General features: G+C 54.7%; 1 protein-coding gene across 5 annotated transcripts in view; it reads left to right on the forward strand.

The window, feature by feature from the left end:
* The window catches only part of NFASC (neurofascin), a 69,646-nt gene extending 54,464 nt beyond the window's left edge, over positions 1–15,182 (forward strand). For 4 of the 5 annotated variants that reach the window (XM_042925129.1, XM_042925130.1, XM_042925133.1 and 1 more), the window contains 3 exons: positions 6,700–6,831; positions 8,883–8,952; positions 12,233–15,182. In XM_042925129.1, coding sequence (XP_042781063.1) covers positions 6,700–6,831; positions 8,883–8,952; positions 12,233–12,464 — 434 coding nt within the window. In that variant the 3' untranslated portion in view covers positions 12,465–15,182. Of the gene's footprint in view, positions 1–10; positions 164–6,699; positions 6,832–8,882; positions 8,953–12,232 lie in introns of all 5 variants that reach the window. The other variant, XM_042925128.1, reaches the window with a different exon arrangement.
* The last annotated feature ends 6,365 nt before the right edge of the window (positions 15,183–21,547 follow it).

Genomic DNA, 21,547 nt, shown 5'->3' on the forward strand with positions numbered 1-21,547 from the left:
TGTTCCCCAGGCAACCATACGAAAAAAACTGTCCCTGTTAAGGCCCAGACCCAGCCTATACAGCTGACAGACCTCTATCCCGGGATGACATACACGTTGCGCGTTTATTCCCGGGACAACGAGGGCATCAGCAGTACCGTCATCACCTTTATGACCAGTACAGGTGAGAGGGGATCTGGCCTGGCCGTCCCCTGCAAGCATGGGGCATTTCATTCCATCTCAGCTTCCTGCTTGTCTCTTCTCCTTGGAAAGAAGACTCATCCCACCCATTCCCCACCTTGCATGGCGTGTCTCAGCTCTTAGTCAGTCCGCAGCTCCCAGAAAGCCAGGAGGAGCCAGAGTGCATGCACAGCGGAAGCGGAAAGTGCCCTTCTGACCCTGTGGCGACGCGTGGGGAGTCAGAAAGAAACGAGGACAGAGGAGGCCGCCTGGCCCCCTGGCTGTGCCGGCTACACGAGGGCTTGGTGTGTGTGCGATCGTGGGCGCTGCGAGAGGGTCTGGGGGCTGCCGGAGTGCAGAGCAGCCTGCCCTGTGCGCACAGGACGTGGAATTAAGGGATAGGGCCACCCAAGGGTCTTGACCCAGAAATCTTCCCAGGATCGGCATGTGTGTCACTGCCCTGCCACTGTCATCTGTTTAAAAAAAAAAAAAAAAAAGTTCCAAAGTGTGTGACACGAATTGTTCGGGGCTTTATCCTGGTTTAGTTTTTTTGTCCCCAGTTTGCCATGGCTTAAAAGTAGTTGACTTTCTGTCATGCTGGGGAAGAGGAAGGAGCTCTCCGGGGGGAGGATAGTCCTGGCTCGAAAGGGACTTCGGCTGTAGCTAGAGAAGCAACCTCAGTGTGCCAAATGAACAGGCCACTAGGGGCTCAGTAAATGGTATGAGGTCTGGGCGGGCAGGCAGTCTGGAGACTTGAGGCCACCTGCTCATCTGTTTGTGTGTATCTTCACGGTCAGCAGGGCAGGTGGCCGTGCTAAGCCCTGAGGCAAAGGGTGAGGGTGGGGGAAAGAACCAAAGAGAGAAAGGGACCAGGTCCTGCCCCCAGGATGTCCTAATCAGGTGCAGGTTAGGAGATATGAGCATGGTGGGGGTGGGGAGAAACACACAATGATTCATATGACCATATGAATGTTGACTCCGTTATTCATTACTCTTCCTGTGGCCAGGCTGATCCTGGTAGCCTGCATCTTGAGATTCACCACCCAATTGTATAAATGTCTCACTCCACCCCTTCTAGCCTGGTCCCTCCTGGTCTGGACGTTCCAACCTCCTCCCCATGCCTCCGGCCTATCCTGCCCACGTTCATGCTGTCAAGACTCAGGGAGTCTGAGTCCGGCTGCCTGCTTGAGGCTAGCCCAGCCAACTCAGGCAGGATGTCTGAGCGAGGGGCCAGGCCAGCTTGGGAGCCAGGCAAGGGAACTGGACAGTTGACCAAGTAGAGCAGGTGGCTGGGCTCTGCCCGACCCAGGCGGGGTCTCAAGCTGTTGCTCATCGGCGCGTGCGTTTAATTTTGTTTCATTATCAACTTGAGTCCAGCACAGAGGCAGGAGGCACAGATAAGATTCGAGCCTGGAGCCGCTTCCTAGGGAAGGCTACGAAAGCCAGTGCAGACTGCTTCTAGACTTCTCCCGGGACTAAGTCCTGGGGCTGAGAGTGAGGGCTGAAGAGAAAGAACCAGAGAGAAAAGGGCCAGTCCCCACCCTCAGGGATGTCCCAGTCTGCCTCTAGGTATCAAACGTGCGGTACGGGGAGAAAAAAAAAAGATGATGGATAATACACTTCTGAACATTGACTCAGTGTTCTTCTCTCTTTTCCTGTGGTTGGTCTGGAGAGACTGATCCTGATAGATTGCTTTCAGAGTGAGTTTTCCCAGACTCCTCCAGGTGCACGCCGGGGTGGGCGGGTTTGTGACCCGAGCTCTGAGTACATATTGTTCGCTTACCTCACTGGCTGGCTAGAAATTACTATGTGCAAACCACACGGGGAAAGGAAATATGTTCCTTTTCTCAAGTTTGTGTGTGCCTGTGTGTGTCCAGATCCTTCGAAAACGCACGCTGTGTATCCTGCGGGTGGAGTCCAAAGCCAACTTCACACGATTCCCTAGGTCCCAGGGTCTCATCAAAGCAAGAGTTTATGAGCATCTCTGGGTCCGACCACTGGTCATTTAGGTGACCACAGGCCATCACTTTAGTCCACAGACCCAGACACGCAGCAGTGGTTCAGGGGGGAAATAGAAGGAAACCACGAGGAATGCTAACTGGTTCCCTGACCCTCACCGGAAAGATCCCACATGGAAAGTTAATCACCTCCTTGAAGCTTTTAAAGCCAAAGAGACCCAAGGGGCCACACACACATAGCCCTGGACTCTAAGGGGCTCACGAACTCTTCTGTCCTGGGGTCGGCTGGGGTCAGCAGGGTGGGGCGAGGTGGCAGTACGCAGGTGCTGACAGGGGGCCAGACAGCAGACTGCCTCAGACCTCAGGAAAGCGGGAGGAGGCACATTAGGGGACCTCACTGTGGTCAGTTTTCTGCTGTGTTTGGAAGAAACCCGGGATGGGGCACGGTGGTGATACAGAGGCATCGGATGGTCCTTAAGTAAGAGCAGCTAAGCCTAAGTGCATTTGAAGGAAGTCTGCCCCTGTTCTGTTTGCTCACCTCCCCCTGTTTGTGAAATGTAATTCTTCTGCGGACGTTGAGTGACTGGCCTTTGAGTCGTGAGAACTGTCTTGCGGACGAATGGCCTATTTCTGAGCGGTCTTGTAGGGTATGGTGTGGAAGGCACCCAAAATATGGCCTCTGGTCTAGAGTCAGAGGCACTTGGACCTGAGTTGGCCAGACGTCGTGGGCCGGATGAGCAGGTGCTGTTCTGGCTCCCTGTTCCAGCGGAAGGTGGTGAGTGTAAGCGCACCCTGGTCTTTGAATGTTGTCATTACTGTGTCCATTAGGAATCTTGAAACACGTTGAACAGATCGATTAAGAATGGTGTCGGCGGCCAAATGTAATACCCTGAAACCTCCCTACAGTGCCTTCCGTCTCTCAGAGCCCACTCCGTCGGGTCACGTCCTCCGTGAGCTCATCTGGTCCTAAATTGCTCTCGGTACTTGAGAAACTAAATCATTTTGATGGGGTCCAGTTGAACCCACCTTACCTCAGATCCCACTTGGTTTGGGTTTGGGTTCTTTCTGAGATATCGTTGGCATATAACATCGTATTCGTTTCAGGCGTACAATATAATGATAGGATATATGTATATATTGCAAAATGACCTCCACAAAAAATTTAATTAACATCCAGCACTCCTCATAGTTACAAAACCCACTTGGATTTGAACAGGCTTCTGTGTCCAAACCTCACAGAAAATTCTTTGCCCGTGTGGCCACTCTCCCTGGAATTGTGAGCTTCTCTCCCAAGAGGCTCGTGGAGGTGGCTTGTGGGGGTATATCAGAACAAGCATCATGAAGGTGGTAGGGGAGCAAACAGGTCACTGCACACCTACGAACCAAATGCTCTGCAAAGGACAGGAGCCACCATCCAGACTCGGGGTGTGGCGCACGGCCAAGCCAATTTCCCAGTGACCCCGGTCGGTATCCCAAGCTAACCATATTAAATTAGGATTAAACTGATCATTCATAAGTGTTCACCGCCTACTTGTTATGTGACCAGCATCGTGCTAAGCCCTAGGGGGGGCTCAAAGACTCCCCTGTTCTCAAGCCTTTAATAGTATAGTTGGAAATCAGGACCCAGGAAACAGAGCAACTGAGTATTACATTTCGTGAAGTAGACAGGGGTGAATTCTGAGATTGCTGTAAGCCAGAGGAGTGGGAGATTCGGGAAGGCGGGGTGGAATGTGGAAAGGTAGAGAGCAAGAAGGGCATGGGTGTGTGTGGGGGGGAGGGGAAGAACCAAGTGCCCGGAAGGCCAGGCATGACAAAGGTGTCCCGGGAGCATAATACACGATGTGTCAAGAAAACAGAGCACTGGAGGAGATGTTGGGAAGATGTTAGCTGGGAACACTGGGCTTACAGCTGCAGAACTGGCTGGAGGGACAATGCGAGGTGAACAAAGGGATCGCCCCGTTGGAAAGTCAGGACCGGAGGACAGGTGAGGGGAGGAGCCAAGGCTGTAGAGGTGGTTTGGGGAAAGACCCACTCCACGATAGCAGTTGAAACACTGAGTAGAGAGGGGCTTGAGGTTTTCCCGTCGGGATCGGAGAAAAATGGTGACAGGAACTGGAGACCGTGCAAGGTGAAGGAGTTCACCTGTAAAAGGACAGTGCCTGCGCTAGAGCTGAAAAGACTGGCGGCTGCCTCTAGGGTTTTTCTTTTAAGATGCTGGGAGCTTCCCTGTATTTAAGAGCAGAAGGGAGGAGGCAGCAAAGAGGAAGATGCTGGAGGGCTTGACGTCCTTCTAGGACTGAGCCACCCAGGAAGGGAGAGCTGCCACCAGTGCCATGGAGGAAGGGACAGCTGTGGAGACTCTGAGGTTTCGGTGGTCACCCGAGTGGAAGGGGGGAAGCCGCCCACCCAGGGAGAGGGTAGCGTGGGGCAGCGCGGAGAGGGAGGAGCAGTGTGGGAGGATGATGAGAGGGGGATGGAGAGATGGGCAGGCAGCAGCAAAGGCCCAGTCGAGGAACACGTAGCTTACGAGCTCTTTGCCTTGAGCAAATCACGTAAAATCTCTGTGCCTTAGTTTTCTCATCGGTAAAATAGAGCTAATAAAGCCTACCTGATGGGATGGTGAGGGTCGAATTAGGTGCTGGGTGGAGACGTACTCAGAGCCGTGACTAGCCCACAGGAGGTGCTTCTGTGTGCACTGTGATAGTGGGACCGTATCCAGTGGGAACAGGTGCTGTGAGAGAGAGAAACCCGAGTGGCTGGTTGGGGGAGGGGGCTTTGGCTTTAGCTGTGAAGGTCTGGGAAGGCCTTTCTAAGAGGAGGTGACATTTGCCGAGGCAGCCGTCTGAAGAAAGAGCGGCAGATGCCAAGGCCCTGAGGTAGGGACATGAGTGGCCAGTGCGGCTAGAGGAGTGAGGGTAGAAGACCGGACTGGAGAAATGTCCGGGGCCAGCTCGGGTGGGGCCTGCCAGGACAGGACAGAAATCTAGCTTTTCACCCAGTAACAATGGGAAGCATTGGAGGGTTGAAGCAAGGAAATGGTTTGCTCCTCTGAGGGGCTTGGGGAGGATCTCTCTAGCAGCCTTTCATGGAACAGCCTGCAGGGGTAGGGGTGGGAGGGATGGGCCATCCCCGCACAACATACACAGATCGGGTAATCACGCCAGGGCAGCCAGAGCACAGAGAGCACGAAAGCATTTATTTGTCAGTCTGCCCCATTTGTCCACCCTCTTCTTGGTGCATTCCCTTGCCTAGGCACAGAGAAGGCTCTAAAGACAGTTTCTGTGCCCAGGAAGAGCAAAGGGTAGGATCGCACCCAGACCCCTCCCCCACAAAAAAGCATGTGATGGAGACCCTGGAGCATGAGGGCTCCTGGTCACCCCTCTGTTCCTCGTGCTCGTCCCCAGGAAGAGGTCCCGTGCCTTGGCCCGGGGCTCCATGGGCTCTCTGGGACCCTGCTGTCACCTGGCTCTGTGAGACGCCCCTCGGCTCACCAGGCTGGTCCCGGGGCTACTTTGAGTTGGCTCAGTTGCTTGGATCCTGCCGCTCCTCCCAAGTCTCGGTTTCCGTGGCAGGCTGGGAGCCGCTGCTGTTCTCTGATCCACAGAAAGGAGTAGGGTGAGTGGGTTTTGCCCACGCCACACCCCTTCCCAAACCCTCGTGCCAACCGTTGGGTCATCCAGAATACCTGCAGAGGACACCTGAGCTGCTGTCCTCTTGGCCCACCCAAGTGCCCCTTGGATTGTGAAGGGGTCAGCCCACACGGGGACATGTCTTCACGAGCACTGGGAAGGGACAGAGAGGGACTCATTGTCATGGGGACTGGTGGCGGGGGCGGGGGGGACCTCCACGCGTTGGAAATGGCTTGCAAGTGGCTGGACGCTGAAGGCACGGCCCCGGCCCCCGCCGTGCCGCCAGCCCATCCGGGTACCCGAACGGGGATTGTCTCTGCTGTCAGGGAGCGCCCGATCCAGTTGGGGGAGCATGAGAAGGCACAGGGCATCCTGGAGCCACACCCTGCCCAGACCCACTGCCCAGAAGCCCGGTTGGCTTTGGGGCCAGGTTGGTGGGAAAGGTTGCCATTCTGTGCCTGTGCAGGCCTGCGAAGGTGTTCTTCTGACAGGTTTTTGCCATGTTAACCATGGCCCCCGTTCCCTGGTGGGTAGCAGAGTCCTGTTTCCTCACCCCAAGCTCGTCCGTGGGGAATCGCACCTCCGGGGCCGATCCCGGCCTTCCCTCAGTCCCCACCGGGCTGTGACCAGCCGTCTGGGTTGCAAGAACGCCATGCCCCGTCCTTAGGACACTTTCCCTTCCTGAAGGACCTGTTCAGCCTTCTGCTGCTTATTCTGCTCCCTCTACCCCCTTTCCTGTGCCTCTTTTCTGACCTTCCGACCTTGGCTCTTTAATTATTTTCTCTTTGTCCCTGTTGTGGGGTAGTTTGGGCCAGAGGGCTGCTAGGTGGTAGCGTAAGGCTCCAGGAGGAACATCGACGTGAAGTAGCCGTTCTTCCCTCACCTTCCCCTCCTCACCTTCTCCCGTGGGAAATCATTCACGTGTTTGCTTCCGGCCCTCCCTCCCCCACCAGCTTACACCAACAACCAGGCGGACATCGCCACCCAGGGCTGGTTCATCGGGCTCATGTGCGCCATCGCCCTCCTGGTACTGATCCTGCTCATTGTCTGTTTCATCAAGAGGAGTCGAGGTGGCAAGTACCCAGGTAAGATGTAACGGGCGAGTGGGCTTGGGGGGGTGGGGCTGGCAGGCTTTCCTGGGAGCCGCCGGGTCCCCTGCCGGGTCCGGGGGATTTCTGTTCTCCCCGTGAGCCCAACCCCTGCCGAGCTCGGACGTACAGTCCTCCTGCCTGGTCTGTGCATCTGAGAGGTGCCGGAGAGCAGTCGAGTTAATTAAGCTCGCCCGAGGTGGGCGGACGGCGTGGTCCAGGCAGCTCCAAAGAGGGACTAGAAGGAACGCTAGCTCCTATTAAGAATGACCTTCCCTCCCCTTGGCACACCATCCATCTGCTTAGCAAATGGACTTGTTTCAACCTGAATCCCATTAGGATCCTGTGTCCCAAGGAAGGAGGAAGGAAGAAAGGCATTTTCTCTGTGAGAGAGAGAATGGAGAGGGGAGGGTCTGGAAGGAAGAAGCACACCCGTGAGGCTCTCGGTCACTGGGCTGTAATGACAGATACCCCAACAGAGGCTCAGGAGCTCCTGCGTGAAGGGCAGGCAGAGGCTGAGGGGTGGCTTGCGTGATTCAGACTCCCTCGGTCCTGAAGGAGCTTTGGGCTTCCCAGAGAGTCCCAAAGCGCCATTTCTCTTCTGGGGGCCTCAAGAACCACCAGCCCAGACAAACCAAGGTCAAGGACAAGGACCTCTGGCATTCTTGCTTCTGGAAATATTGATTGTTTTTCAAACAGGGGCAAGAAAGCCATCTGTCTGTGAGGGGGTGGGTAGGATGACAGGAGACAGGATAATGGATGACCCAGAGAGTGAAAATCCTGCTGGTCTGCAAAATGAAATTACTCCCTGCCCCCTAAAGCACAGCCCGTGCTCCCCAAATGCCTGCCTCTCCCGGCCTCTAAACAAGTCCTCCTCCGGGGGCCCCCTAAAACTCAACTCAGAGAAAAGATTCTTTTATTTCCTTCCCCTGCCCACATTCCCTCAGACCCCAGGATTCTAAAGAATCTCCTTGAAGTGAGGCACATGTCTGTGAGGAAGGGCAGGAAATTCTAATTCTTCATTGGCAAATGATGTATTCTTTCACTTGGTTGTGCTGCGTTGGGATTGTTTTTCTTCTATAAGAGAGAAAGCTCTAGAGTCAGGGAGTAGAACGGCCTTACTGAGCTCACCCCCAACCCCCCACTCATCAGATAAACTCTGAGCCTTCCTTTGCCCGTGTAGAAAGTGTTCCATTCCAGAAAGCTCTCAAGGCTTACTGCCTTCCCTCCAGATACAGGGTAGGGCCCTGGTCCAGTAGAAAGATGAGTGAACCATGAGGCCTGGGCTCTAGCTTTCACTCTAGACTTTATTCAGTTACTAATTAGTTACATGACATGTTCTTCATTTTCCAAGGGCTCAGTTTCCCTCTCCTTAAATGGGGCGATTCTCCTGCCCTGTACCTCAGGAAGGACACATAAAGAGCCATCCGTGTAAGTGTCCATTGTGTGCCAGGCTCTGTGCTGAGTGCTCAGGACACCAGAAGAAAGATGATCTGTCCCTCAACACACTGCATTGGGCACAGAAGGAACGTCACAGCATGAAACAGGGCCTTGGAGGGGTGTGTACAAAATCACACAGGAGGTATAGGGACAGGGAGTGGCACAAACAAGTGAGGTCACAGATGTGAAAGCATTTTCCATTCTGAAGGTGCGTACAGAGCATAGGGCCCTCTGCCCTCTGCCCAGGGCACTCTTCTAGGGGCTTTTAAGAGACAGACGCAAATTATGATAAGAGAGGGCAGACCAAGAGAGGGTCGCATCCATTGGGTGTTTGTGGCCAACCTCACGGAGAGGTGGTGGGGAGCCAGGTGGGAGGACATTTCAGCTGCCAGTGGAGATGTGCAGAAACCGCAGCCATGAGGAAGCAGTGGCGCCATGAACTTGACACCCGGTGAAACCAGGGAAGGACGAGGGAGGCATTGATGGCGCCTCGTTGAGAGGGAGAGTGTTGCTGAGCCCAGAGGCGGTGCCTTGACCGTGCAGTCAGGGTCCCAAGGAGCAGAGGCCTAATCATCGTGTCTGTGTCTTTGCTTCTCTTACCGACCAAGTGCGAGAAAAGAAGGATGTTCCCCTTGGCCCTGAAGACCCCAAGGAAGAGGATGGCTCCTTTGACTACAGGTGCGTGATCTGTTTGACTCCTGGTCACCCTCGCGTCGGGTAGGCGGCTGTCCTCACTTCCCCCTTGTCATCCATTGGTCTGTCACTTCTGCCTCTCGGACGGCCTCTGCTCGTCCTGATTGTGCCAGACACGGCTGACCTTGAAGGCAAGACCGACGCTGATTTGAGGAACAGCATTTCATTCATTCAGCTGCAGAACTCAGATTTTTTCGAGCTCCTTCTTTGTATGTTTTCACCTTTTTACTGTGAGAGCACATGCTGGGAACCCCCTTGCTACGAAACGAGCTGTTGGCTTTCTCTCTGCCCACACCCCCACCCTGAACCTGTAGACAACCGCCCAGGGAATGGACGTTGTCTTGAGAGCTCAACTCCGTGAGAAATGAGGGGTAGTGTTGGATGTGGCGGGTGGGGAGGTTCTAGACCTTTTCCTCATGAACTTGAATGATATCTCTGGGCTCTAGCCCAGAACAGGCCTTGGAGAGGCCTCTGGCCAGTGCCCGTCTCAAATCAGAGGACTGAGGCCCAGGCAGGGAAGTGACCTGCCCAGGACGCCCACCCACATCTGCCACCCAGTGAGCTGGTGGCACAGCTGGAGAAGCCAGGGGCCCGACTTCCAGCTACTGCTAGTGGGCAACATCACAACCCCCCTCAGACCTGGATGGGCCTTCATATCGGGCATAACAAAGTTGTAATCTCCCTTTTGATGGCAAATGTATGTTGAGTTAAGGAAAGATGCTGGGCGGGTCCTGGAGTCTCATTCCCAGACCAAGGTGGGCGGAAAGAAATGCTCTGATCGGAGCCCTGCTTCCCCACCCCCACCCTGTTACTCCCTGGGGTGACATCACCCCGCCTTCCCCTGACCTCTCCTTATCCTATCCTCGGCCTCCGCCACTGTGCTCAGCAGCAGCCGGACAGGCAGAGTCAGCTCAACGGGCGGCAAAGACACTGCCCACCCAGGAGTCCATTGGGACACTTACTTACGTCCATCCATTCAGTCCCGACATCTCCACGAGCCTCTTAAAAGGGCAAACACGAGAGGCCCCTCCCCTGACTGTCCTCAGCACCCTTGCTGGGGCCCATCTTCCCCAGGGGCTGAGAGCTATTCCCTGGCCATCAGTTCTGAAGGACATGGAACTTCCCTTCCCCAGACCCTCAGTGCAGCCATAGAAGAGGGGTGAGGCCCTCCTCGTATTCAGGGCCAGGCAACCTGTGCTATGAGAAGCTGCTTCCTCAGGCGCCTCTCCTCCCCCAGACACCAAAGCTGTTGGGCAAGAACACCTGCCTTCTCCCCACCCGCTCCCCTGGCCCACCCACACTGAGGCTGGATATACACACACAGATGCATCCACGGGCCCACACACCACGCACACACGCGCCTCGGTTTGGGCTCAGCAGTGAAGCACCTCTCTGGTGGGTCTGCTTCTCTCTGCCTTGTGTGCCCACCTGTTTCTCCAGGGTCTCAGGGAAGATGGGCGGACAGGTGTCTAGGCCCCCCCGCCCCCCTGCCGTCATTCTGGTTCCTTTCGAGCTTCCCGTAGAAGAGGTCTTTCTTTCCAGATTGAGATCCTCATTCTCCACAAGAATCTGACACACCAAGGACCCCTCCCTCTGCCTCCCACCCGAGCTGGGCCATTGGCCGCATTTGGCTTAGGTCCCTGGAATCCCCTAGAAGCACATAGACACAATCCCCACGCTCCTGGGAAGGAGTACATGTGAAGAAGGTCGGTGAATGGACCAAGAACCCAGTAATTAGAAGCTGCTCATTTCAAAACGTGAGCCCCACTCCCCATCGAGACTCAGGTTAGCCCTAGAGACCTGCTTGCCTCACTAGGCCTGCCTCTCCCGTAGCGCTGCCATCAGAGAACGCAGGCGGAGTTAATGGGGCACAAGAGGGAGCGGGCTAATAGCTTTCCATCTACTAACACCCAGTTCAGGCTCTGGCTCCAGACCCTCCCCTGACAGCTGTCCCTGCCCAGCACTGCTGTTAGAAGCCAACACGCAGTGCCGACCTTAATGGCAACTCAGCCGGTTGTTTCCACACACATCCAGAAAGGGCTAAGCGTGGCCCCGGGGGCCAGGGAGGGGACGTTGTGTGTCTGCCCATACCGCCTGGCACCGCTGTGGTCCCGCCTGCCGGACCCAGATTCCCGCTGGTGGCCCGGCTGCCTCCTGCGGGGGGGCCGTCTCCCCTCTGAAGTGCAGCCAGCAGCACCTGTTCCCCCCTCCGAGCCAAAAGGGCAGAGAGTTTTGCAGCCAAGGGAGGGGATGTGGCGCTTGAGCAGACACTGGCTGCTGGGGGTGTCTCACTTCCGGGGGGGCGGGGCACAGCAGGCATCCCAGCAGGTAGAGATGCCGCTTTAGCCCCCAGCCTGCCAGCTCCCCTTGCCCAGGAGGGCTGAGGGGCAGGACCCGGGGGCCTCCAAGGAGGCTGGGCAGGACCCCCTGAGACTCGCCGGGCTTTGTCGCAAGTTGCTGGCGACACACGCTCGTGTGCGTGCCCCTCCCCGCGTTGCACCCTCTTTCGCTTGCCCCCAGGCAAGAGCACCTGCTCGCTGGTAAACCAGAGAGCCGACAGAAACCACACCAAGACGAGAAGGGCAGAGGCAGGGAGAGGTTTGTTTCTCAGTGGCCCCGGCCCATTGCTTTCTTGTCAAGGACAGAGCCTTTCTAGACAGAGCCACACAGATCACAGAGAGTCAAAGCTAGTTCAGCCCCTCTTGATGGAGAGACTAAGGCCCAGTGAGAGCAAAGGCTTTCCCAAGACCACAGAGCCACGCAGTGACGCACATGCGACTGGGGCCCCAGTTCCTTGACCCTTCTGGCCCTGCCTGGTCTGACAAGCACGCGACTCTCCTCGCTCTGGGGTGGCTGTCCTCTGCCCACTCCTACCCCAGAGAGTAGCGCAGCCTCCTGAAGAGACCAGGAGTCCAGAAGTGTGGGCTCCATAAAAAATTAAAATCATAATCCCCGGAAAAAAAAAAAAAAAAGAAAGAAAGAAAGAAAAAGAAAAGAAGTGTGGGCTCCAGGCCCAGCTCTGCACCAACTTGTCGGCTCAGCTTGGGGAAGATGCCTGTCCTCTCCAGGCCTCGGGCTCCCTTCTGTCAACCAGCCAGGCAGGGGAGGGCCGGGGGGAGTTGACTGATGACCTCTGAGGTCCTACCCTCCCTGAGCTGTGTAGTACATAGGCTTGGCAAGAGGCCAGCGGCCCTGTTCCGCCCCGCCTGGGTTTAAGCCGCACCGGGCTGGGCCAGGCCCTGATTCTCTGTCTCTCTCTCGCCAGTGACGAGGACAACAAGCCCCTGCAGGGCAGCCAGACGTCCCTGGACGGCACCATCAAGCAACAGGAGAGTGACGACAGCCTGGTGGACTATGGCGAGGGTGGCGAGGGGCAGTTCAACGAGGACGGCTCCTTCATCGGCCAGTACACGGTCAAAAAGGACAAGGAGGAGACAGAGGGCAACGAAAGTTCGGAGGCCACGTCACCTGTCAACGCCATCTATTCTCTGGCCTGATGGAGCCCCTCCGCCCAGGGCACAGCCACTACTTTGCAAGTGGGAGGAGGGGAGAGGGGGAGATGAAGCCACTACAGACCTACCACACAGCCACCACCACCTTCAGGGACAAGGGTACCACGTGGGGGTCTGCCAAGCTGTGAGGACCAGTGACCACCCAGCCAACCACAAGCCCCCTCCCGCTGACCCCCCCTGCACCCCCGAGGTGCCACCATGTGGGAGAGCTAGAGTCCTGGCTAAGCTCAGCAGGAGGGACCCCAGTCCTTTGCTCAGCTTCACAGCCACCTTGAGCCTCCCACCCCCGCTGCCCGCCCTTGACCTTGGCATACACACTCACCAGTTTCTGTTGGTTATGGCCCTTTACGTTGTCTTTGTTTTTGCTTTGTGCATCTCCCCACCCTCCGCCCAGACCCAGCGTCTCCATTTTCTTTTCCTGGTGAACAAATGTCCCTGGATGAGGAAAGAATGAGTGGATTCTCCCCCAGAGAGGCAGAAGGATCGATCTGTAAAAGAACAGACAGAAAAGCTGTAGTATTCAAACCACCACTGGGCCAATGTATTTCCGAAGGATGCCTTTCTCGCCATATGCCTCCCCTTGCCCCCAACCCGTTCGCCTTGGCCTTGTCAGTTGCTGAGCTGGGCTTGGCTCCTTTCTGGAAAATGACAGTATTTTTGGCAGGGAGAGAGTGGGCAGGCCGCCTCGCCTCGCTCTGGGTCACTTGGGAGGTGGGCTTACCTCTTGCTCCTTGCTCTCACCCTGCCCCTTCCTCCAGAGCGTCCAAGACAAGAACCGCACTGACTCTCAAGAAGGAGTTTGAGGAACAGGACTGGGCGCTGATGGGAAAGACTTCAACTCCAGTGACCGTGTACCTCAAGCAGAAGAAAATCGGGCGTCCGGTCCCTGGGGAGCTGGGCTCACCTCCAGAGAGAAGAAAAGGACTGGGTTTCGACCTCCTTCTTCCCCATCAGTGAAACCCAGGATGTGGGAGAGGGGACCTGGCCCGCTGCGTGGAGGGCAGAGGGCGCCCCCCCCCCCCACCTGGTCGGGGATCTCCACCGCTGTCCTCACAGAGATGGGACCACGTGACGCAAAAGCTTTGCTGGTGTGTTTGGGGGTGACAGGTGGTGCTCCCCCTTTCGCCTCTAGCAGATAGCATCTCGCTCAATTCTGTACGATGCTGAAACCGGTGTTTTACACGGTGCGTGGATGGGGCCCGGCTTCCCCTGAGACTGAACCAGTGTGTGTCCTTTCCTTGGGGTATTTACATATCAGGAGAGCCCGCGGGAACACCGCGCTGACAGTGCTGTAGAGCCTGGCCTGGGGACTCCGCGCCCTTCGTATGCCTTATGCAGCTCTGATTCCGGCCCTGCAGTTCCCAGGTTCCCAGCCCCTCCCTGCAAGCCTTGAAGCCTCCAGCAACGTCTGTCTCAAGGAGACCGGGGCGCCTATGCGAGCGTCACAGCAGAACCAGAAGCAGCCGCTCAACACGTGCCCTGCCACCCGTGGCCCCAGATGGAGACCCTCGCGGACCGCAGTTCTCAGAGACCGAAGGCTCTGCCTTCGTCCTCCCCACCTAATCCGTTTTTGAAACCAAAGGTACCTAGCCTCAGAGAGAGATCTTGAGCCTAAGAGCAGCCCGGTAGCTGTGGCTGCTGCTAGAGTCGGTTTCGGGAGGGTGAGGCTGACCCCTAGGAATGGCCACACGCACAGCGTCAGATTAGAGCCTCCAGCTGCTTGCCGGGGGTGGGGGGGCAGCCTGGGCAGGAACAGGGCTGTGTCCTTCAGAGAACTTATTAAACCATCGTCTGCCACACGTTCAAGCCACAAAGGTATTAGCACTGCTTGCATCACTTAATAAGCAGTCAGTGAGGGTCAAGCCCACAGACACACACACTCTGTCCGCAGGTGAGAAATCATAGCCTAGAGCTGAGCCAATTATGCTATTTGAACCCGAGGGCAAGTCACTGTCCTTTGGCCCAGGCCGTGGCCAGGCTTGCAGCCTAGGAGCCCGGGGGGCAGCCCTCTCGTGGTGAAAGGGGACAGGGTGAATAACGGGGGGCTAGGAGTGAGCTCAGGGGCCCCCCTCCCCTGGCTTTCCTCTGTCACCTGCCTGGATACAGCGGGGCATGCCTGCAGCGTCTGCCCAGAGTCCCTCAAGGGAACGTCAGGGAAGAGTGCCTGCGAACTGAATTCAAAGACAAGCCTTTCCAGAAAACACTCTGGATCTGAGCAGACTAGCCCGTTTCTCAGGCCCTCATTCCATGTTACCACACACACCAGTGAACTCACTGCACCGAAAGCAGGCCTGTAGGGCGGGAGGACCGTGCGATGTCCCGTGACTGCCGCACAGCCGGTGACCGCAGAAGGGCTTGTGCTGCCACGGGGTCTTGGGGAGAGAGGATTCCTTAGCTGTCCGCTCCTCGTTTGTGTCCCACCAGCTCTGAGCCATCCCCCTCCACGTAGGAAGGCAGGGCCAGCAGCCACGTTGAGAGGCTGTCGTGCCGGGGATACTGAACGCGGCCCGCATCACAGCCCTCCCGGCAGGCAAGAGCCAGCCTGAGCCCGGGGAACCCGTTCTCCCCAGGCAGAGATACTGAGGCGTGTGGATTGCAGGGTTAGGGAGCAGCCCTCGCGGGAAGAGGGAGCCCAGAGTGGAGCCCACCCAGCTCAGCAGGAAGGCAGTGTGGCCCAGCACTCCCTGCCAGCCGGGGCTCTCGAGCGACCACCTGCAAACGTACCAACCACGAGGCAGTGCTTCCACGGTGCTTCCGCCTGCCTGGCTGTTGGGGGTGGGGGGCGGGGGAAGTGTGGGTCATCTTGCAGCCACTCTAGAAGTCCCACCGCCTGAGCTGCCGTCCCACCTGCAGTGCTCAGCCGCAGGAGCCGTGGCCTTCCTCGTGTGTCCGTTCGTGGGCTCCAGGTAGTCTCGAACATCCAGTCTGAGCTGGGCTCCGAGACCTGGAGAGGGTACCATGGTGAATAGTCGGGGGCGGCGCCCGCCTCACAGGGCTGACAGTCCACAGTGGGCACTGATATGGAGCATGACGAATGCTTAAGCCACTAGCGGCTCCAGGCTCAAAGGGAGAAGCTTCAGAGAGAGCGCATGGCCCTGGGGACCACGTAGACCTCAGGACCAGGATGGTCAGAGACCACAGGGTGGGGTTCAGGACCAGTACCGCTTCCCGAGCCTCTTTGAGCTGCCCTTGGGGGCAAGTTGCTCGACTTGTCTGTAATTTTGGTGCCGCCGTCTCCCATATTTAGTCCCGCCTTTAAATACCTGTCCCCACCAAGGGGCAAGGGCCCACCTGAAGGGGCAGGGCGGCCAGTGCCGGAGGAGGCACGTTGCAGGGCCGGGAGACAGCTGCCTCCCACCTCGCCTGGGTTCTGGTGAAGGGGACCCACCTTTCCTTACCTTGCTTTGAGGAGATGGTTAAGGTTAGGTTAAGGGAAAACCAGACTAGCTCTTTCCCGTTCCATTTGTCTTTGCCCTGGGAGGTTGGAGGCATCTGGTCCACCCCCCTCCTGGCAAGTCCCAACGTCTGGAGAAGTGTCCACCTGTCCAAGAAGCAGCCAGTGCCAACACCGTTCACCCTGCATGGGGTATCTGCAACCTGGGCCGGATACGGCTTTCGTAGTCGCCCTGAACACAGCCTGAGAAAAGGGCCGGAAACAGATCTGAGTCCTTTTGTGGATTGTCCAGCTGAGGGACCGCCTGCCCTGCGCACACCCAGCAGCCACGCCTGGGCATGCCCACGCCTGGCTCGCGCACAGAGCAAGGTGGCACTTTCAGAGGGAACGCTATGGATTATGACATTGCCTTAGCGTGAGTTCACACCCCGGCCCGCTTGAGATGAGATGTGAAGTGTGGGTACGATCGACGCTCAGGGCAGGGGGAGGGGAGCCACCCAGGTTGGACCCCGTTTGGGTGATTCCTGCAGGCAGAATTGAGAAGGGGTCTGACCCAAAGGAGAGGGCACCTTCCCCAGAAGCAGTATGGGCAGTGGCTCTTTAAGGCTCCTGGAGCCCCTTGCAGGACCAGATCCAAGCCACAGAGAGTCACAAACAGCCCACAGGACGGAAGCAGTGGAACACTTTGCCTCAGTCATTGCAAGGCTGCTTCACTAACACAGAAGAGGTGGGGCTCCCCAGGCTCTCGGTCAGCAGGGCCGGTGCCAGAGAGTCACTTCTCAGTGGGAGGGCACTGGAGGCTGGCACAGGGCCTGCTCCCCCTTGGTGACACCTTGTGCTCACCACTCCTGCAGCCCCTGCCAAACACACACAGCTCTGCTAGGAAGAAATCACCTGGCGGAGCTTTGCATGGTGGCTTAGGAGAAGCATGTAGGGAGGTCCCTGATTTAAAAAAAAAAAAAATCAGAGGAGTCAAATGAATGAATGAAAAATCTTGAAATGTCAGGAGTAGACCGTGCGTGCCCTAGGCAGATCCGACCTCCTGGACAGCCCCATCCCTTACACCAGGCAGGGTCCATCCCATGGGAGTTTAGACCAACCTTCCAGCTGTCGCTGGCCCGTTCAGCCCAAGCCAGGCCAGCACACTTCCTTCTCCCCCTTGTTGAGAGCAGCCTTCCTGAGACAGGTTCAGAGAAGGATCAGCAGGAAAGGACAACCATGCCGGGAAGCCACAAGACCCCACCAGACAGTGTCTCAAGGCACACCCCAAATCAGCGCACCTCTATCAACATGTTAGCATTAAATAGAAGTTCTGGAATGATGAGGGTGGCAACGAAGTAGGTCCCGAGGTGAGTAGTTTTGGTAGCTTCAGATTTCAGCATGCAAAGGAATCACAGAGCTGATCTAATGGGAATGACTCATTGTACAGACAAGGACGCTAAAATCCAGGGACGGGAAGGTGCTGGCCTAAGGTCACATGGCTGGTAAATCAGGGTGAGGGTAGGGCTTGAACTCAGGCCTTCTGACTCCTTGTCCAGGGTTCCTTCATCTCACCGCAGCTGCCTCCTTGGAAATAGAGGTGTAACTTAACATCCGTCCCGCTGGTTCGCTCTCCGTACCTCTTATCACTTCTGCATTGCCCGTACGCCTCCCAAAATGAAAGACACAAAGGATTTTTCTGAGGCCAAGATCAGTCAGTCTGTGGCAGCCTGTGGTGAAGCCAGCTGCGCCGTTAAGGCCCGACCCAGGCCAGGAGAGAGTGACGAGCTGACTGGCGTTTGTCACTGTGAAGTCTAGACTGTACTCTAGAGTGGTTATCTCTTGTTTCAGGACACTTGGGGCCCGCAGCATCCTGTGTCCCTCGGGCACTCTCTCCGCCCGGCTCTCGGCCACGGGGTGCTAAGGGATCCGCTGGGCCGGAGTTCAGCACATGTAAAGACTTCAGTGAAGCAATAAACACAAAAATCTGGGAGAAGAAATCCAGACTTTTGTGCCCTACTCTGTTTCTTTTTCAAAAACGATGCCGATTGGATGGCCCTGCCCCTGTTCTTTTGTTCTGATCTCCAAATTCGACGTCCTCAGTCAGTGTTGTCCCTCTGCCCAGCTCCCAGCTCTTTGCCAACTCACACTCCTCCTGAGCTGAGCATCAGTCGCCTGTGACGTGGCCGCCTTCTGTCCTGGTCCCGCCCCCCCCAACCCACGCTGGCCCCAGAGGACCTTTTGCCCCGCCTCTCCCAGCACACGCCCCCTCCCACAACCATTCCAAGTTGTTCCTTTCGGTGGGCATATATTTTCCCAACGATCCCATGCCTTCCTGCGTACCCGCACACCTGCAAATTGATCTTTTTTCCATTGGTTAAATATTTAACTCTCCATGGCAGACCTTGTTTTAACCCCTCTCACATCATGTTCTTTCCTTTTCGCGAGTTATTTTGCATTAACCAACATTGTCAGCGACAGATGCGAATCTGAGGGTGTCACGCGTGACCTTCAGCAGGGAAGACTTCCGGGCCGTGGAGGACCATCTAATACGTGGACTTATAAACTGACTGCATGAGCAATGAAAAGGCCAAATTATTCAGAATTTTTTTTTGAATCACTGTAAAAAAAAAAACAACTGATTTCTTTTGTATAGAGAACACTAAACGTATAATAAAAGTTGTTCAAAATGGACTCTGGCCAGACGATTTGTTCATTTTCTACACTTAATGGAAAGAGGGAGAGGGGTGTCGGCATTAACAACAGAGTGAATCAAAAGGGTTTTCCACGGACACCAGACAGCACGCACTTAGGGAATCTGCTACACCAGCCCCCATCTTGAAGTTGGTCTTACCCTGGAAGACTTGTTGGCACAATTTGAGCTTTAAATGTACAGTGACTCATGTGGCGATGCGTACAGCCGTGGAGATACCCTGGTTCAATACGACCGTAGTGTGCTTACGCACCATTTAAGAAGAGCCATGTTGGAATAAAGGGGCACCTGGGTGGTTCGGTCAGTTGAGCGCCCGACTTCGGCTGAGGTCACGATCTCACAGTTTGTGGGTTCAAGCCCGGCGTCGGGCTCTATGGTGACAGCTCAGAGCCTGGAACCTGCTCCGGATTCTGTGTCTCCCTCTCTCTCTCTGCCCCTCCCCCATTCACACTCTGTCTCTCTCAAAAATAAATAAATAAAAATTAAAAAAAGAAAGAAGTGCCACGTTGTGGGGGTGCCTGGGCGGCTGAGTCATTTAAGCTCCAGACTCCTGATTTCGGCTCAGGTCATGATCTCATGGTTCATGAGATCGAGCCACACATGGGGCTCTGTGCTGACAGCACAGAGGCTGCTTGGGATTCTCTCTCTCTCTCTGCCCCTCCCCTGTTCATTCTCTCACTCCCTCTCTCTTTCTCTCTCAAAATAAAAAATAAACTTAAAAAAATTAAATAAAAAAAGAAGTGCCATGTTGGGGATGCTGGGAGAAGGGGAGTAGTGAAGGTTTCTGTGCCTCTGCCCTTAGATGGGAGAATACCAGCATATTTAATATTGTTGAAATAATGAATAATACTGCCTACAACAAACCACAAACGTCAGTAGACTCAGAGGAACCTCAATCAACAAGCTAATGGGGAGGGAAAGAAGCAGAGAGGGCTGTGTTGGTCAAGGGGCACTGCTCAACAGCTACGCCCCCTTTCTTGATTCTCCGGCCGGGAGTTGTGCTAATTCTCACTGAGGAGTGGCCCTCCGCCCATCACCCGCAGGATGAATGGCAAGGGACCCCCAGACATTGGAACTCCCTCTCCTTGGCGTGGTGTGGGGGCTAGAGAGTGGGCGGGGCTGGGAGGTGGCTCTGGTCGTGTAGAAAGATAACTGATGGTCTACAAGTCCAGCTCCTCTGGATAAAGAACAACCAAGTAACTCTCCATCCCACCTGTGTTTACTCTCCTTTCACCAGTCCTCAGAACAGACGGTGACTTGCGGGGTTATTGTCTCATTAGATTAAAATGAGGGCTGATTATTTGCAAAGATGGCGGAGGAGCATGGAGACCCTGAGCTTGTCTCGTCCCTGAAATCCAGCTACATCAGCACCAAAACGTTTTTGAACACCTAGGAAATTGATCTGAGGATCAACACAACAATTTGCATAACTTGAGCCACAGAACTCTGGGAGAGAAGAGCCAAGGAGGGTGGGGAGCTGTTTTTGTGGAGAGAGGACAGCGAAAGGGGGAGAGTGCAGTGAATCAGGATCATGCAAAAAAAGCACTTCCCTGAAAGTAGCTGGAGAGGAAGGAAGGAAGGAAAGACAGAAAGAAAGAAAGAGAAAGAAAGAAAAAAGAAGAAAGAAAGAAGAAAGAAAGAAAGAAAGAAAGAGAAGGGAGGGAGGGAGGGAGGAAGGAAGAAAGGAAGGAAGGAAGGAAGGAAGGAAAGGAGGGAAGGAGGAAGGAAGGAAGGAAGGAAGGGAGGGAGGAAGGAAGAGTGAAAACACTCGCAGGGGAATGAATAAAATAAGGGCAGATTCCAGGTCTTACTCCTCCTGAACCTCCCTGTTCACTCCTTGGAATACGAGAAAGAACTTTCGTCATTGCTCTCAATTTCACAAGCCAGCTCTGAAATGTGCCCATGTCCATGTATACTGTTCCACCAGTAGTCCAAGCCTCATCTTGAATCGACAGTGTCCTTGACACTCCTGTTACCTCCTCCCCGCTGGAAACTACAGCCCAAAGGATCTTTTAAAATACAAATCTGATCACGTCACTTCTTTCTTAAAATCTTCAAGTTGGCTACAACACCTTCAGTCTGTTACAATGGGATAGAATCTTTTTAAAAAATTTTTTAAACACTTAATGAATTTTATTTTTTTTAAACTTCTTCAGGTCTTTATTTCTTTTTTTTTTTTATTTTATTTTTTTATTTTTTAAAATTTACATCCAAATTAGTTAGCATATAGTGCAACAATGATTTCAGGAGTAGATTCCATAATGCCCCTTCCCCATTGAGCCCATCCCCCCTCCCAAAACCCCTCCAGTAACCCTCTGTTTGTTCTCCATATTTAAGAGTCTCTTGTGTTTTGTCCCCCTCCCTGTTTTTATATGATTTTTGTTTCCCTTCCCTTACGTTCATCTGTTTTGTGTCTTAAAGTCCTCATATGAGTGAAGTCATATGATATTTGTCTTTCTCTGACTAATTTCACTTAGCATAATACCCTCCAGTTCCATCCACATGGTTGCAAATGGCAAGATTTCATTCTTTCTGATTGCCGAGTAATACTCCATTATATATATATATATATATATATATATATATATATATATATATATACCACATCTTCTTTATTCATCCATCGATGGACATTTGGGCTCTTTCCATACTTTGGCTATTGTCGATAGTGCTGCTATAAACATGGGGTGCATGTGTCCCTTTGAAACAGCACACCTATATCCCGTGGATAAATGCCTTATAGTGCAATTGCTGGGTCGTAGGGCTGTTCTATTTTTAGTTTTTTGAAGAACCTCTATACTGTTTTCCAGAGTGGCTGCACCAGCTTGCATTCCCATCTTTTAAAAATTTTTTAAATGTTTGTTCATTTTTTTAAGAGACAGAGAGTGACAGCATGAGCAGGGGAGGGGCACAGAAAGGGAGATACAGAATCCGAAGCAGCCTCCAGCTCTGAGCAGTCAGCACAAAGCCCGACAAGGGGCT

The sequence above is a fragment of the Panthera leo genome, chromosome F3 (assembly GCF_018350215.1).
Source record: "Panthera leo isolate Ple1 chromosome F3, P.leo_Ple1_pat1.1, whole genome shotgun sequence".
NCBI classification, from domain to species: Eukaryota; Metazoa; Chordata; class Mammalia; order Carnivora; family Felidae; genus Panthera; species Panthera leo.